The 17,043-nt window shown below is 40.6% G+C and overlaps 1 protein-coding gene across 5 annotated transcripts in view; it reads right to left on the bottom strand.

Annotated features, from left to right (window-relative positions):
• The window catches only part of NFX1 (nuclear transcription factor, X-box binding 1), a 238,251-nt gene that overhangs the window by 184,556 nt on the left and 36,652 nt on the right, over positions 1-17,043 (bottom strand). For all 5 annotated transcript variants that reach the window (XR_012157390.1, XM_073332429.1, XM_073332430.1 and 2 more), the window contains exons 4-5: positions 12,797-12,874; positions 11,795-11,900 (exon numbers count right to left, since the gene is read on the bottom strand). Coding sequence is in view for 4 of the 5 variants with exons in the window: in XM_073332429.1 (XP_073188530.1) it covers positions 11,795-11,900; positions 12,797-12,874 (184 nt within the window). In the remaining variant the exon portion in view is untranslated. The remainder of the gene's footprint in view (positions 1-11,794; positions 11,901-12,796; positions 12,875-17,043) is intronic.

Genomic DNA, 17,043 nt, shown 5'->3' with positions numbered 1-17,043 from the left:
CTCTGAAAACCTTTCAGAAGACAGATTTTCCTTTCATAAGACAGGTTTTCCATTCCTTGGATCATCCTAGTAGCCCTTCTCTGTACCTGTTCCAGTTTGAATTCATCCCTCAAACATGGGAGACCAGAACTGCACACAATATTCCAGAGGAGGTCTCACCAGTACCTTGTATAACGGTACTAACACCTCCTTATCTCTACTGGAAATACCTTGTCTGATGCATCCCAAGACTGCATTAGCTTTTTTCACAGCCATATCACATTGGCGGCTCATAGTCATCCTGTGATCAACCAACACTCCGAGGTCCTTCTCCTCCTCTGTTACTTCCAAGTGATGTGCCCCCAGTTTATAACAAAAATTCTTGTTATTAATCCCTAAATGCATGACCTTGCACTTTTCACTATTAAATTTCATCCTCTCTCCTCAGGCCCTACACTACCAGCACTCCGAGGTATCTTCGAGATGCCACTGACTTCCTGAGGAAACTACAATCCATCGGTAATCTTCCAGAAAACACCATCCTGGCCACTATGGATGTAGAGGCCCTCTACACCAACATTCTACACAAAGACGGACTACAAGCTATCAGGAACAGTATCCCTGATAATGTCACAGCAAACCTGGTAGCTGACCTTTGTGACTTTTTGTCCTCACCCACAACTATTTCACATTTGGGGACAATGTATACCTTCAAGTCAGCGGCACTGATATGGGTACACGCATGGCCTCACAGTATGCCAACATTTTTATGGCTGACTTAGAACAACGCTTCCTCAGCTCTCATCCCCCAATGCCCGTACTCTACTTGCGCTACATTGATGACATCATCATCATCAGGACCCATGGAAAAGAAGCCCTTGAGGAATTCCACCATGATTTCAACAATTTCCATCCCACCATCAACCTCAGCCTGGACCAATCCACACAAGCGGTCTATTTCCTGGACACTACTGCGCTAATAAACGATGGTCACAAACACCACCCAATACCGGAAACCTACCGACCGCTACACTTACTTACATACCTCCAGCTTCCATCCAGGACACACCACACGATCCACTGTCTACAGCCAAGCTCTAAGATACAACCGCATTTGCTCCAATCCCTCAGAGACAAACACCTACAAGATCTCTATCAAGCATTCTTAAAACTATAATACCCACCTGCTGAAGTGAAGAAACAGATTGACAGAGCCAGAAGAGTACCCAGAAGTCACCTATTACAGGACAGGCCCAACAAAAAAAATAACAGAACGCCTCTAGCCGTCACCTTCAGCCCTCAATTAAAACCTCTCCAGCGCATCATCAAAGATCTACAACCTATCCTGAAAGACGATCCCTCGCTCTCACAGATCTTGGGAGACAGACCAGTCCTCGCTTATGGACAACCCTGTTAAGATATAGATATTCAGGCCAGACTCTAAAGGCCTATACTCTAAGAATTTAGGTGTATTCTTATCACTTAGCTAGTTATAGAGGTATAAAAGAAAGAAAATCAAAATCACTGTCTGCTGGTGTAAGGGCCTTCTCTTACTGTGACAGTTTGAGGCCCTGTTCTTAGGCTAAGATCTCTGGCTAAGCAGCAGAGGCAGCCATAACCTGGGAAGCATATGGTCACATCCTCACATTCCAAACTAGTCACATTGAAATAAGGCAATCTGGGGCTGTTAGAAAGGTGATCTGATCTATCACCTCCAGAGAAAGGGAAGAGCCTAGAGGATGTAAAAGGAAGTTTAGTTTGATAGTTTTCTGTTCAGTAAGAACTCACTTATCAATAGACACAGCTGGGAAACCCTTATGTCTTTATAGATGTAGTTGTGAAATCCTCACTTCTGTATTGTTTTGTCATTATAGTTCCCACTTTGATATTGTTTATTTGCATGGTCTCTGTCCGGTTCTGTGATTGTTTCTGTCTGCTATATAATTAATTTTGCTGGGTGTAAACTAATTAAGGTGGTGGGATATAATTGGTTAAATGATCATGTTACAATATGTTAGGATTGGCGAGTTAAAATTCAGTAAAATGATTGGTTAAGGTATAGCTAAGCAGAACTCAAGTTTTACTATATAGTCTGCAGTCAATCAGGAAGTGGGGGGCGGGGAACGGAATGGGGGTGGGGAATTGGAATCATGTTTTACTAAGGGGGGGAATGGGAACAGGGACACAGGTAAGGCTCTGTGGTGTCAGAGCTGGGAAGGGGGACACTAAGGAAGGAAACTGGAATCATGCTTGCTCGAAGTTCACTCCAAAAAACATCGAATTCTTTGCATCTTTGGACTTCGGGTATTGTTGCTCTCTGTTCATGTGAGAAGGACCATGGAAGTAAGCGGGTGAAGGAATAAGCCCCCAACCTGAAGCAAATACTCACCAGCAACCACACACCACACAACAAAAACACTAACCAGGAGACCTATCCTTGCAATAAAGCCCAATGCCAACTCTGTCCACATATCTATTCAAGTGACACCATCATAGGACCTAATCACATCAGCCATGCAATCAGGGTCTCGTTCACCTGCACATCTACCAATGTGATATATGCCATCATGTGCCAGCAATGCCCGTCTGCCATGTACACTGGTCAAACCGGACAGTCTTTACGCAAAAGAATAAATGGACAAAAATCTGACATCAGGAATCATAACATTCAAAAACCAGTAGGAGAACACTTCAACCTCTCTGGTCACTCAGTAACAGACTTAAAGGTGACAATTTTGCAACAGAAAAGCTTCAAAGACTCCAGCAAGAAACTGCTGAACTGGAATTAAATTTGCAAACTAGATACCATTAGCTTGAATAGAGACTGGGAGTGGCTGGGTCACTACACAAATTGAATCTATTTCCCCATGTTAAGTATCCTCACACCTTCAGTCAACTGTCTGAAATGGGCCATCTTGATTATCACTACAAAAGTGTTTTTGTTTTTTCTCCTGCTGATAATAGCTCATCTTAATTAATTAGCCTCTTACAGTTGGTATGGCAACTTCCACCTTTTCATGGTGTGTGTGTGTGTCTGTCTGTCTTCTTACTATATGTTCCATTCTATTCATCTGATGAAGTGGGCTGTAGCCCATGAAAGCTTATGCTCAAATTTGTTAGTCTCTAAGATTCCACAAGTACTCCTGTTCTTTTTGCAGATACAGACTAACACGGCTGCTACTCTGAAACCCATCCTATTACTATTACTCTAGTTTACAAGGTCATCCAGATCTTCCTGTATGCTATCCCGGTCCTTCTGTGTATTGGCAATACCTCCCAGCTTTGTATCATCCGCAAACTTTATTAGCACATTCCCACTTTTTGTGCCAAGGTCAGTAATAAAAAGATTAAATAAGATTGGTCCCAAAACCGATCCCTGAGGAACTCCACTAGTAACCCCCTTCTATCCTGACAGTTCACCTTTCAGTGTGACCCATTGTAGTCTCCCCTTTAACCAGTTCCTTATCCACCTTTCAATTTTCATATTGATCCCCATTTTTTCCAATTTAGCTAATAATTCCCCATGTGGAACCATATCAAATGCCTTACTGAAATCAAGGTAAATTAGACCCATTGCATTTCCTTTGTCTAAAAAAAAATCTGTTACCGTCTCAAAGAAGTAGATGAGGTTGGTTTGACATGATCTACCTTTTGTAAAACCATGTTCAAATTCAAGCTAATGGTATCTAGTTTGCAATGAAAGGTGACATTGTTGAAGGGCTATTAGAGAAAGGGATATTAGAGATGGAGTCCAAGAAATTATCAAGATTCAAAATGAGATTGGACATCTATATGGTTAATTTCTTGGCCTCCACAATTTCATATGGCAATAAGTTCCAGTCTAATTATGTACTCCGTAAAAAAGTATTTCTTCAATCAGTTTTGAAGTTGCCACGTTTTAATTTAATTGAAGGTCCCCTTATTCTTAAAGGGACAGAACAGAAGATCCTGATCTACCTTCTCTGTATCATTTATTTTATACATATTATCATTTGTCCTCTCTTATTAGTCTCCTTTCTAAGGTAAACAATCCCAAACCTTTTCACTCTCTTCGTATGAGAGTTTTTCCATGTCCCGAATCATTCTAGTTATTCTCATGCTCCTCTCTACAACCATGAAGGTTAGAAATTTACTTTTAAAATGAAAGCTGAGATTCTCAGGTAAAGAGAAGGTTATTGCTGAGAAGCTAAATGATTTTTTTGCACCATTCTTCTCTGGAGAGGAGGTTGGGCAGATACCTACCTCAGACCCGCTCTTTTCTGGTAATAAAGAAGAGGTGTTATCAGAGACTACGTTAGAAGAAAAGGTGCTGGAACAAGCTGATAATTTAAAAAGCAGTAAGTCACCAGGCCAGCTGGTGTACACCCAAGAGTTCTGAAGATGCCTCAATGTGAAGTGGCTTAGCTTCTAACAAAACTAGATAGTCTCTGAAAACAGTTTCAGAGGACTGGAGTGTAGCAAATGTATCTGTATTTTAAAAAATTCTAGAGGTGATCTGGGGAACTGGACACTGGTAAGCCTTACATTTAATACCCCGCAGAATGGTTGAAATGATCATTAAAAATAGAACAAAACATCTGGAAAAATCACATTATAATATGGTCTAACCAGCTTTTGCAAAAGGAACTAGTGTTTCTCTAATCTCTGATTATTCAAACATGTCAGTAAAATAATGGATAAAAAAAGAACTGGTTGACACCATTTATTAAAAATTACAGAAAGCTTTAACAAGGTCCTTCATCAGAGATAAGTAAAATCTCTCAAATCACCTGGGAGTTTATGTTAAAAAAAAAAAAAAAAAAGAGCTATCAAGCATTTCTAAAAACAGTAAAAACCTACAAGAAATACATGATAGCAAATGGAGGCTATAAGATGAAGTCATGTTAATATACAGCGAAATGTTACCATAACATAGAACATTTTACTAAAAATCTAAGATAAAATCTGTGGGAATACTGTTCTGTAAACCATCCAAACCCTCACTGTATTTCATTCACAGTATTCAAAAACGACATAAGAAAAGCCTTCGCTTCCTCAGAGTAAAAAAAAAATTTTCATTCTAATGTTGTGCATGTAAACGACAGCTTTAAACATTTAAACATTCACAACTTAAGAAATTATGAAACAAATGGGAAAAGATTGGATGTGGATGACAATGGATATAAATCAGAAGTTAAGAAATCTAAGCAACTGATAAGAAACATCTACTGTCAATAGAGATAAGGATAATTATACAGTAACTCCTTGCTTAACGTTGTAGTTATGTCCCTGAAAAATGCTACTTTAAGTGAAATGATGTTAAGTGAATCCAATTTCCCCATAGGAATTAATGGGGGGGGCGCGGCGAGGGTTTAGGTTCCAGGGACATTTTTTTTACCAGACAAAAGACATTGTGAAAGAGGGTGGCATACTTCCCAGGGAATGTCTTGCTCCTAAATGATGAACTAGCACTCTGCTGAGCCCTCAAGGGTTAACATGTTGTTAATGTAGCCTAACACTCGATAAGGAAGCATGAATGGAGGGAGGAGACACAATAGATGTATGGCAGCGGCAGCAAACATTCCCTGCGGAAACTGAATGTGATGATGAACCCATGCTATCCCACTGGAGCGCACCACTCCTTCCACTTTCCAAAGTGCTGGGAGGGGTGGTGTGTGTGTGTGTCACCCACACACACACACACAGAGGTCACAAGTCCGCTGCTTGCCAGGAGCTAGGATTCACGATGTGACGGAGAGACCGCCAAGACTCATCAAGCCCTCGGATCGCTACCCCTTCCTGCTTCTCCACGTGAGCACCAATGATACTGCCAAGAATGACCTTGAGCGGATCACTGCGGACTATGTGGCTCTGGGAAGAAGGATAAAGGAGTTTGAGGCGCAAGTGGTCTTCTCAACTATCCTCAGCATGGAAGGAAAAGGCCTGGGTAGAGACTGTCGAATCATAGAAGTCAATGAATGGCTACGCAGGTGGTGTTGGAGAGAAGGCTTTGGATTCTTTGACCATGAGATGGTGTTCCAAGAAGGAGGAGTGCTAGGCAGAGACGGGCTCCACCTAACGAAGAGAGGGAGGAGCATCTTCGCAAGCAGGCTGGCTAACCGAGTGAGGAGGGCTTTAAACGAGGTTCAGTGGGGGAAGGAGACCAAAGCCCTGAGGTAAGTGGGGAAGTGGGATACCGGGAGGAAGCACGAGCAGGAGCGCACGAGAGGGCAGGGCTCCTGCCTCATACTGAGAAAGAGGGACGATCAGCGACTTATCTCAAGTGCCTATACACAAATGCAAGAAGCCTGGGAAACAAGTAGGGAGAACTGGAAGTCCTGGTACAGTCAAGGAATTATGATGTGATTGGAATAACAGAGACTTGGTGGGATAACTCACATGACTAGAATACTGTCATGGATGGATATAAACTGTTCAGGAAGGACAGGAAGGGTAGAAAAGGTGAGGGAGTTGCACTGTATGAAAGGGGGCAGTATGACTGCTTAGAGCTCAAGTATGAAACTGCAGAAAAACCTGAGTGTCTCTCGATTAAGTTTAGAAGTGTGAGCAACAAGGGTGATGTCGTGGTGGGAGTCTGCTATAGACCACCGGACCAGGGGGATGAGGTGGACGAGGCTTTCTTCTGGCAACTCGCAGAAGTTACTAGATCGCAGGCCCTGGTTCTCATGGGAGACTTCAATCACCCTGATATCTGCTGGGAGAGCAATACAGCGGTGCACAGACAATCCAGGAAGTTTTTGGAAAGTGTAGGGGACAATTTCCTGGTGCAAGTGCTGGAGGAACCAACTAGGGGCAGAAGGAACCAACCTGCTGCTCACAAACCGGGAAGAATAAGTAGGGGAAGCTAAAGTGGATGGGAACCTGGGAGGCAGTGACCATGAGATAGTCGAGTTCAGGATTCTGACACAGGGAAGAAAGGAGAGCAGCAGAATACGGACCCTGGACTTCAGAAAAGCAGACTTTGACTCCCTCCAGGAACTGATGGGCAGGATCCCCTGGGACAATAACATGAGGGGGAAAGGAGTCCAGGAGAGCTGGCTGTATTTTAAAGAATCCTTACTGAGGTTACAGGGACAAACCATCCCGATGTGTAGAAAGAATAGTAATTATGGCACGAGACCAGCTTGGCTTAACAGTGAAATCCTTGCTGATCTTAAACACAAAAAAGAAGCTTACAAGAAGTGGAAGATTGGACAAATGACCAGGGGGGAATATAAAGATATTGCTCGGGGATGCAGGAATGAAAACAGGAAGGCCAAATCACACCTGGAGTTGCAGCTAGCAAGAGATGTTAAGGGTAACAAGAAGGGTTTCTTCAGGTATGTTAGCAACAAGAAGAAAGTCAAGGAAAGTGTGGGCCCCTTACTGAATGAGGGAGGCAACCTAGTGACAGAGGATGTGGAAAAAGCTAATGTACTCAATGCTTTTTTTGCTTCTGTCTTCATGAACAAGGTCAGCTCCCAGATTACTGCACTGGGCAGCACAGCATGGGGAGGAGGTGACCAGCTCTCTGTGGAGAAAGAAGTGGTTTGGGACTATTTAGAAAAGCTGGACGAGCGCAAGTCGATGGGGCCGGATGCGCTGCATCCGAGAGTGCTAAAGGAGTTGGCGGATGTGATTGCAGAGCCATTGGCCATTATCTTTGAAAACTCATGGCAATCGGGGGAAGTCCTGGATGTAGGGCCCATCTTTAAAAAAGGGAAGAAGGAGGATCCTGGGAACTACAGGCCAGTCAGCCTCACCTCAGGCCCTGGAAAATCATGGAGCAGGTCCTCAAGGAATCAATTCTGAAGCACTTAGAGGAGAGGAAAGTGATCAGGAACAGTCAGCATGGATTCATCAAGGGAAAGTCATGCCTGATTAATCTAATTGCCTTCTATGACGAGATAACTGGCTCTGTGGATGAGGGGAAAGCAGTGGACATATTGTTCCTTGACTTTAGCAAAGCTTTTGACACGGTCTTCCACAGTATTCTTGCCAGCAAGTTAAAGAAGTATGGGCTGGATGAATGGACTATAAGGTGGATGGAAAGTTGGCTAGATTGTTGGTCTCAACGGGTAGTGATCAATGGCTCCATGTCTAGTTGGCAGCCAGTATCAAGTGGAGTACCCCAAGGGTCGGTCCTCGGGCCAGTTTTGTTCAATATCTTCATAAATGATCTGGAGGATGGTGTGGATTGCACCCTCAGCAAGTTTGCAGATGACACTAAACTGGGAGGAGAGATAGATACCCTGGAGGGTAGGGATAGGATACAGAGGGACCTAGACAAATTTGAGGATTGGGCGAAAAGAAATCTGATGAGGTTCAACAAGGACAAGCGCAGAGTCCTGCACTTAGGACGGAAGAATCCCATGCACCACTACAGACTAGAGACCGAATGGCTCGGCACCAGTTCTGCAGAAAAGGACCTAGGGGTTACAGTGGACGAGAAGCTGGCTATGAGACAACAGTGTGCCCTTGTTGCCAAGAAGGCCAATGGCATTTTGGGATGTATATGTAGGAGCATTGCCAGCAGATCGAGGGACGTGATCATTCCCCTCTATTTGACATTGGTGAGGCCTCATCTGGAGTACTGTGTCCAGTTTTGGGCCCCACACTACAAGAAGGATGTGGAAAAATTGGAAAACGTCCAGCGGAGGGAAACAAAAATGATTAGGGGACTGGAACACATAACTTATGAGGAGAGGCTGAGGGAACTCGGATTGTTTAGTCTGCGAAAAAGAAGAATGAGGGGGGATTTGATAGCTGCTTTCAACTACCTGAAAGGGGGTTCCAAAGAGGGTGGAACTAGACTGTTCTCAGTGGTAGCTGATGACAGAACAAGGAGTAATGGTCTCAAGTTACAGTGGGGGAGGTTTAGGTTGGATATTAGGAAAAACTGTTTCACTAGGAGGGTGGTGGAACACTGGAATGCGTTACCTAGGAAGGTGGTGGAATCTCTTTCTTAGATATTTTTATGGTCAGGCTTGACAAAGCCCTGGCTAGGATGATTTAGTTGTGGATTGGTCCTGCTTTGAGCCGGGGGTTGGACTAGATGACCTCCTGAGGTCCCTTCCAACCCTGAGATTCTATGATTCTATCATACTACCTCTGTACACACAACTGTGGTGAGACCGTTACTGGAATGGTATGTCCAGTCCTGGTGTCCACACTACATAAACGTTGAAAGTTTGGAAAGGGTTCTGAAGAGAACTACAAGAATGATCTGAGGTCTGCAAATCCTGCCTTACAGTGAAAGACTTAAAAAGCTCTATCTATTTAGTTTACCAGATACAAGGTTAAAACATTACTTGATCATGTGTCGTAAGTACCTCCATAAGGATATACAGGGCTCTTTAATACAGCAGACAAAGACATAATAAGTGCTGATGTGTGGAAGCAAAATTAATCTAATTTGAGGTTAGGAACAACATACAACATTTTAACAATGAGGATAATTTCCTATTGGAACAATTTACCCAGCGATTTGGTGGATTCTCCATCACTTGAAATCTTTGAATTAAGACCAGCTTTCCAAAAAAACATGCTCCACAAGATATGAGCTTGATGCAGAATTCCACCCAGAATTCATATGACCTGTACTATGCAGGAAGTCAGGCTAGGTGATCATAATGGTCCCCTTCTGGTCTTACAAAGGTAGGAATTTGTACAAGACTAGGTATACACTGTTAAAAAGGTAATGAAGATATTTGATTTAATAATGAAAACCTAAACAAAGCTACTTAGTTTGTATTTCTATATAATCGTATATTAATTTTCCTTGTTTTCATTATTATGTATTACTACTTCTTCAAATGCCCATATAAGATTAGGGATCCACCGTGCCAGATACCACACAAACACGTAGAAAGAAAAATCTTTGCCCCAGAAATTTACAAACAATATTAGATCACTAACACGTTTTAAATATTTGAGGCAACACTGGGTACACATTTGCTTTTATTCTCTTCTTCCCCATTATGTGTTCCTCTGAAAGTTCTTGAAACTAATGTGTTCAAGCTGGATCAGTTCCCATTATACAGAAATACCACAACGCTTTTAACTGGTTTCCTTTCCACCTTCTGAGAAGATCTCATATTACATCTGTATTGACATATAAGAATATTAGCGTGTGGGGAGGAGTTTTAGCCATTGTGTTCTCAAATAAATACAAGCAAAATATGAATACCATAATGTTATATAGAACAGAAATATTTAATATATTTTTAGTTCTTGATATTATTGGAGCTTTATTTTAGTTTTACTTCCAAGGTCACTTAAAGGGATATCATGCTTTTGGAAAATCACATTTCCATCTGATGTTTTGCACTCACTATTGTTATAAGTAACCCTGAAGATTACCACAACTGAGACAGACTAAAGAAAAATTTATTTAATCAGTGTATTTATTTATTCATAAGGTGCTGCTAAATGTAGAGTCAACATGACTGTTTTGATGATGGTGCATGCCTTTCCTTGGGCTCAGTCAGAGCAGATCTACTAGTAACAGCAGCAGCAAAGCTAAAACTAAAAAAGCAACAGGCATTCTGGGCCTGCCCAAATGACCCTTTTAAATATCCCTACCTTTTAAAAAAAGAAGTTTCAGGAAATACTGTTTAAAGGTTTTTCTGGGAGAACATTTTAAAGTCAGTCAATATAAAAAAAGATTCAACTTGACAATATCTCTATAGCACACTAACTTGCATAGATAGTTTCATACATTTTAAAGCAAGAACGAAGCATTATGATCTCGTTTTTTGACCTCTGAACAACATAGGCCATAGAACGCCACCCAGTAAATTCTGCATGAAGCCCGTAACTTCTGTTCGAGAAGCCACACAGCAAGTCAGTGGCCAAGGTGAGACTAGAACCTAGGTCTCTTGATGTCCAGTCCAGCACCTGACCATCTTTCCTCATTTTTTAAGGGGAAACAAACCTGCAGCTACTAATGATCATTGTATTAGGAAGCTAGAAATGCCTTTTTCAAAGCAGTTTTAGAAAGTGGGGAAATTATAGATTTACCTACTAAGTTTATCTTTACAACAGTAAAGGGGCACACAGTGGTCAACATTTTTAAGTTGTTTTTCTTTAATAAAACAGGGTGCACAATCTTTGATCTTGGTGGCAATACTTAAATGCTAAAGATACTATTTCAGCAGACTGGCCCAAAAACTAACCAATCCTAAAAAAATTGATTTTATTTTTCATTCCCAATACAAAAAACATATCAGTTCTATGAAAGATGGGCTGTTACACTTAAAATCCAAAATTTTCAGCCATAAGCACAAGCCTTTAAACAAAGATTAATATTTCTAAAAATTTCTGTCATTTGTTATATCTGGTTACACTGTAATTTTATTTCTTTTACAACGAGATCAGAACTGAAAATTCACTTATTATTTCCCCTCTCTATAAAACAGAGTGAAGAGGAACAACAAGCACCACTATACTAACTTCCACGCTTCTACTGAAAAATATACTCAATCCGGTGATGTATAAAATGTAAATAAATTTTATGCTCAGAATTAAAGACATTGAAAAAGTTTAAATTTTTACACTTTCCTAAAGGAACCTGAAAAATGTTTAACAAATAGTAGCTGGTATTAGTCACGGAAAGCCTGAAACTTTTTCATACTGGTAAAGAAAACCACATTCCATAGTAATCAATTTCATACAAATCTTTTGTTCATTCACTAAACAGCCATCAAAACAGGGGTTTTAAGAATTAAGTGACCGACAAATTGAAAGAAAAATACAAATATCCAAATATCTGTTTCCACAGATTTCACAAATGCTTGTAGATCACTACAAAACATTCTGAAACACTCTTACTTACATATTACAAGAATGTGGACAGTCCTGACCTGGTCTTCTTTTTCTACAAAGCTCTCCACAGCTGTGTGGAATTTCATTTCTATTCCATTCAGGGTTGTTTACCTTACCTAAAAAGCAAAACAAAAACAAAAAATCTGATGCAGAAACAGCATTGTATACTTCAATATAAAAATGAACTTAAAGGCAAGATAAGGTAAACATGCTGAGAATGATGAGGGAGCGACCATCTTGGACTTTGAGGTGTCACTTTTAGTGAGGTGATATTCCACGTTTTTTAGAATATAGGAGGCAACTGTTCCAAGACAGGCTGATTTTAAGAAGTGGAAGCTGATTGAAGCTGCTCGGAAGTTTGGAAATTGAGTGTAAGTCTCAAACATAACTTCATACCTTTAGATATCTCATAATTCATTTATCTCATGATTCTGCAATGTTTTGTGCATCAGCCTACATATGGTAAAGTAGAGATCTAGGCTCTGGATCTACACAGGAAAGTTGCTCCTGTTTAACGTAAATCTTTTCTTCAACTGATATAATTAGAACTAGTGCAAGCTCCTGTGTGAACACTTATTTCAGTTTAATTTAATCCCGTTTCTAATCAATTTAAATTAAACCAATAAAGCCACTCTTATGCCAAAATAAGAGTGTCCAAACAGGAGTCTGAATTGGTTTAACTATATTGGTTTAAATAATTGATGTAATTACCTGTACCTTAGAAACGATGTATGCTAGCAGTTTTCTAGATTTTTTCCTACTAAATGTCTTCATATCAATACTGATTCCACAACATTCCTAATAAAGGTTTTATTTTAACATTTATCTAAATATTTGTTATATGTAATTTTTATATAGTAATGAAACATCACACAAATCAGGCAGTTATCTTCCAATATCATTAACAAAGTAGCCATGAAAGAGAGCTTTTGGGGATGTAAGGATAGATTCTTCAACAGTATTAGAACTTATCAATTAAAGAATACCAACTGTAAATATGAAATACACTCACCACAAAAACAGGTGTAAGTAGTAGGAACTTGTGTTGAAGCATTTTGACAAGCAGGACATCTCCAGCCACTATTGCCATCTGTAAAGAAATTAATATACAAGAACTTAAAATACGTTTAAGACAGATGATAAATAATTTAGACTAGTGGCACAGGACAGAAAACTTTTTTTAGACTTTACTAGTTTCACCATTTCAAGTAATACTATACCACATTATCGAAATCTGATTTTGTAATGTGTCACATTCTGTTTAATAAGTTAGTGCTATACAAAAATTAGTCACTCATTATAAATAAAATAAAAATGAATGGATAGATCTCAAAACAGAATTGCTACTTCAAGATCATCAATGAGTGGTAGTGTTCTTACCGGGGTCCCGCAGGGATTAGTTCTCAGCCCAATGTTACTCTATTTTTAACAATTACTTGGAAGAAAATATAAACTCATTGCCAGTAAAGCTTGCAGATAAAACAAAGATTGATGGACTGGTAAATGCCAATGGGGACTGCATATTACCAAGTGATTTGGATCACCATTATGATGGATGCCAATCAAAATACATTTTAAATACAATCAAACACAAAGTCACACATTTAGGAACACAAATTACAGGCCATGCTTGCAGGATGACAGCCTTTATTCTGGAAAGCAGCATTGAGGAGGACTTGAGGTCAGAGTAAATAATCAATTGAACACGAATTCCTGACATAGCAATGTGTCAAAATGAGCTAACATGATCACTGGATGTATAAACAGGATAGTATATAAGGAAGGTAATAATCCCAGTACGTGGTATTGGTGAGACCATTATGGGAAAAACTGCATCCAGTTCTGGTGTCCAAACCTCAAAAAAAAAAAAAAAAGATGCTGAAAAACAGGAGAGGGTTCAGAGAAGAGCCACAAGTATGGATATGTGGTGTGAAAAAATACTTTATAATTAGCAATGGAGTTCAATACATCACTTTATTGAAGTAAAGGTTAGCAGATTACTTGGAAACATTTTATAAGCACCTAAACAGAGACAAACCACTGAACTGTAAAGAGCTCTTAAGCAGCTAAAGCATAACTAGATTCAGTTGGTCTGAGAAAGATACATGGGCAATGATGCTTTTGTGGGTAAACAAGCAGCAATATGGTCTTCTGAACTCAGTTATCCCCAATAGCTTAGTGTATGACTGGAGTGTCATGTGACTGTGATATGGGCAACACCCTGAGTGGTAAGCAATATCACAGAACATAAGACCCAACTGTAGGTAGGTCACAGAGCAGAAAAAATATCCCAAGGATTCAGTCCCTGTATGAGACTGAGTGCTTCCATGATAGCATGAAGGGTGTGAATGAAAGACTACAAAACCTTTCATCCAAATGCCACATTGGACAAACACTATATCCATTTTATAGTGCTTGATAAAGATGAGCACTGAAAGGCAGAAAGACACACAGCAAATTCCTTGTATTAAGCTGTGCGCTGTTCTAGCCAGCAACTAGCCAAATGCTTGACTTAGTGAAACCTCACAGAAGGGGAATCTTTTATCAACACTTTGTAGTCCTGAAAAGGTTCTTGAATATATCTGCCTAGAAATAGTGGATACGGATGCTTGTGCCCTCTCTTATATTCCCCATATAACCCTAAACTCTATGACTCAGTTGTGCAAAGCAGCACACGAGGATTGCTCAACTCTGACTCAGCAGGCCCACTAGTACATGTCTGAGCCAGTATTTTTCCAGACACATGAAATGAGAGTATAAAATAAGGGACAGTGGCATCATGAGACCACCTCTCTCCACTTACGCTGAAGACAACAAGAACAGTGAGAAGACAGAGACTGAACTGAGAAGGCTAGTCCCAGACTGAGAAGGAAATTCAGCCTGTGCATTAAGAACTATAACCTACCTGCTACATTCAGTGGGATGAGAAAAACTATTTGATTAAACTCTTGCTTAGTTTAAAAATTTAGGATTTAGAACGCATAGTTACCTTTAGAAAAGAAAAAGTAAGCATCTCTAACCTTTATGCCTACCACTTATAATCACTTGAAATCTATCTTTTTGTAGTTAATAAACTTAATGTTTTACCCTTACCAGTGAGTTTGTCTAAAGTGCTTGGAGAATCTGCTCAGTTTACAAAGGCTAGTGCACATCCACTTTCCTTTGATGAAGTGGCCAACTAATGAGTTTGCACTGTTAAAGAGAAGGTCTTGAGCAGTGTAAGATGGTATATTTCTGGAGTGCAAGCATAGGTGCTGGAATTAGGGGTGCTGGCCAAATCCCCTGACTTGAAGTGGTTTCCATCATAAACAGGGTTTACAGTTTGGTTCAATGGATCTCAGTAACCCCACTATACAAATTGTTTCAGCACACCTGGGTGCAAGGTTAGTGGCTTGGGAGATTTGCTGATGTTTCCCTGTGCATAGTTCATGAGTGACTTGGAGAACATGCATGCAATTTAGCTGGGTGTGCCTCTGCATGGTGGCGGCTGAGTAATAACAGCACCTAGAAGGGTTTGCTGCTTGACACTAGCAAAGCACTGTGAGAGACAACCCAGGCTGGAGAGTTATGGGTGCATAGCAGTCCCACAGTCCCAGGCTGTACTCAGAGGTCCCGTCACATACACCTTCTGCATGAGATGAATGCATCAATACTACATAAGACGACTTCCTGGAATCTGGTATTGAACAGAACCATTTTCCTGTATTATATCATTATTGGCTTATAGCACTAAACCTGACTAACATTGGTTATTTCATCTCTTGAATATATTTCATAAGGAACCAAAATGTAGTTAAGCAATTTACTAGACAATTTACCAACAAGCTACACCTGACATCGACCACACTCACTTTACCTGGAATATATGCAGATAATAAATGCATAGATAATTGTTGGTAGCAAGCTGGGATATGAAAGCACTCTATTAAAACACCTGTGCCCTGCTAATTCCATAATGTACACAACTATACATTGATGCACAGTAGAACCTGAAGACTCATGCAGCTCTTCCCTTTGCTCACACAGAAGGTGCAAAACATTTAACCACAACTCCATCACACAACTCAAAGTTATCTAGAAGTCCTCATATCACCAACACAACTTTACCAAGCAGGGCCTACTACTGCCTTCACCATTTCACATAGGTACACCTGACACACTGACTACACCTGGAATGTACATAAATAAATTACCCCTAGCTGTTGCCACCTCCAGAGGAACAGAAAATGGCAAGACCAACCTTTTCCTTCCTTTTCTAATTTAACAGCGCTAGATGAAATCCTGTGGGTGAGTGTGAATGGGCTGTAAAAGGATGTGAACAGTGGGGTTGGCAAACTAAAGATGTGTGATGTTCGATGGTTTGGATGGTCTCACCTCAGTCACACAAAGGGGAGTCCAATTTTCCACTTGCGCATCTATTAGCTGCATCTTCCGCGGTTTGTTCAGATGTTGTTCAATGTGGCACAAAGTCTGCGTGGCAGGTTAAAACCAAGAGGGCAGCTTGTTGGGTCAGTAACGATGTGCTTGTTTGGAAGGTAGATGAGATCCAGAACTTTGCCATTCCCTGGCCGGAGCCAAAGACATTAGGTGGTCATTAAATTTTGCAATTTCAGGCATTGTTGGGATATGTTATCCATAACCTACTGAATGGGAAGTTCTGGGTACTCTTTGGAACATTTAAGTTCTTGTCCTGTGGATATATCTCAGCAGATAGCAAACATCGAACCTCAAGCTAATACAGAAAGCCGTGGTAGAGACGTTGATTTTAAAAGTTCCCGTGATGATTCGTATGTTCTGATTCAGCTGCCCAGCCACAAGCTGGGTTCGGCAGATTCTTGTCTACAAAGGTGCACAGTACTCTGCAAGTAGTACACTAGGGCCAAGACTGATGTTTGTAGCACCGAGGCAGTAGATCCACAGCTTGTTCCCACTAACTTCTGAATAATTTTGAAATAAGTTTTCGTGTTAGAGGCTACTTTCTTGAGGTAATTATGAAAGGTCAGTCTACAGTCAAGGATGACACCAAGATATGTTAGTTTTCGGTCATAACGCACAGTTTCGCCACACAACTCCACAGTTAGAGCATTTTGTGCAATTCTATTATCAAGGTGGAAAGTAGAGACTACTGATTGACTCAGATTTGGTCTCTGTTGCCACTTCTGGAAGTACTCCTCCATGATCTTAAGGTCAGATGTAAGGTTCACTTCAAGTTCTTTAAATCTATGAGCCTGAGTTGCAAGTCATCAGCATACTCAAACT

The sequence above is a fragment of the Lepidochelys kempii genome, chromosome 2 (assembly GCF_965140265.1).
Source record: "Lepidochelys kempii isolate rLepKem1 chromosome 2, rLepKem1.hap2, whole genome shotgun sequence".
Taxonomy (NCBI): domain Eukaryota; kingdom Metazoa; phylum Chordata; order Testudines; family Cheloniidae; genus Lepidochelys; species Lepidochelys kempii.
The sequence above is the reverse complement of the archived record's forward strand: the minus strand, read 5'-3'. Positions and strand labels throughout refer to the sequence as shown.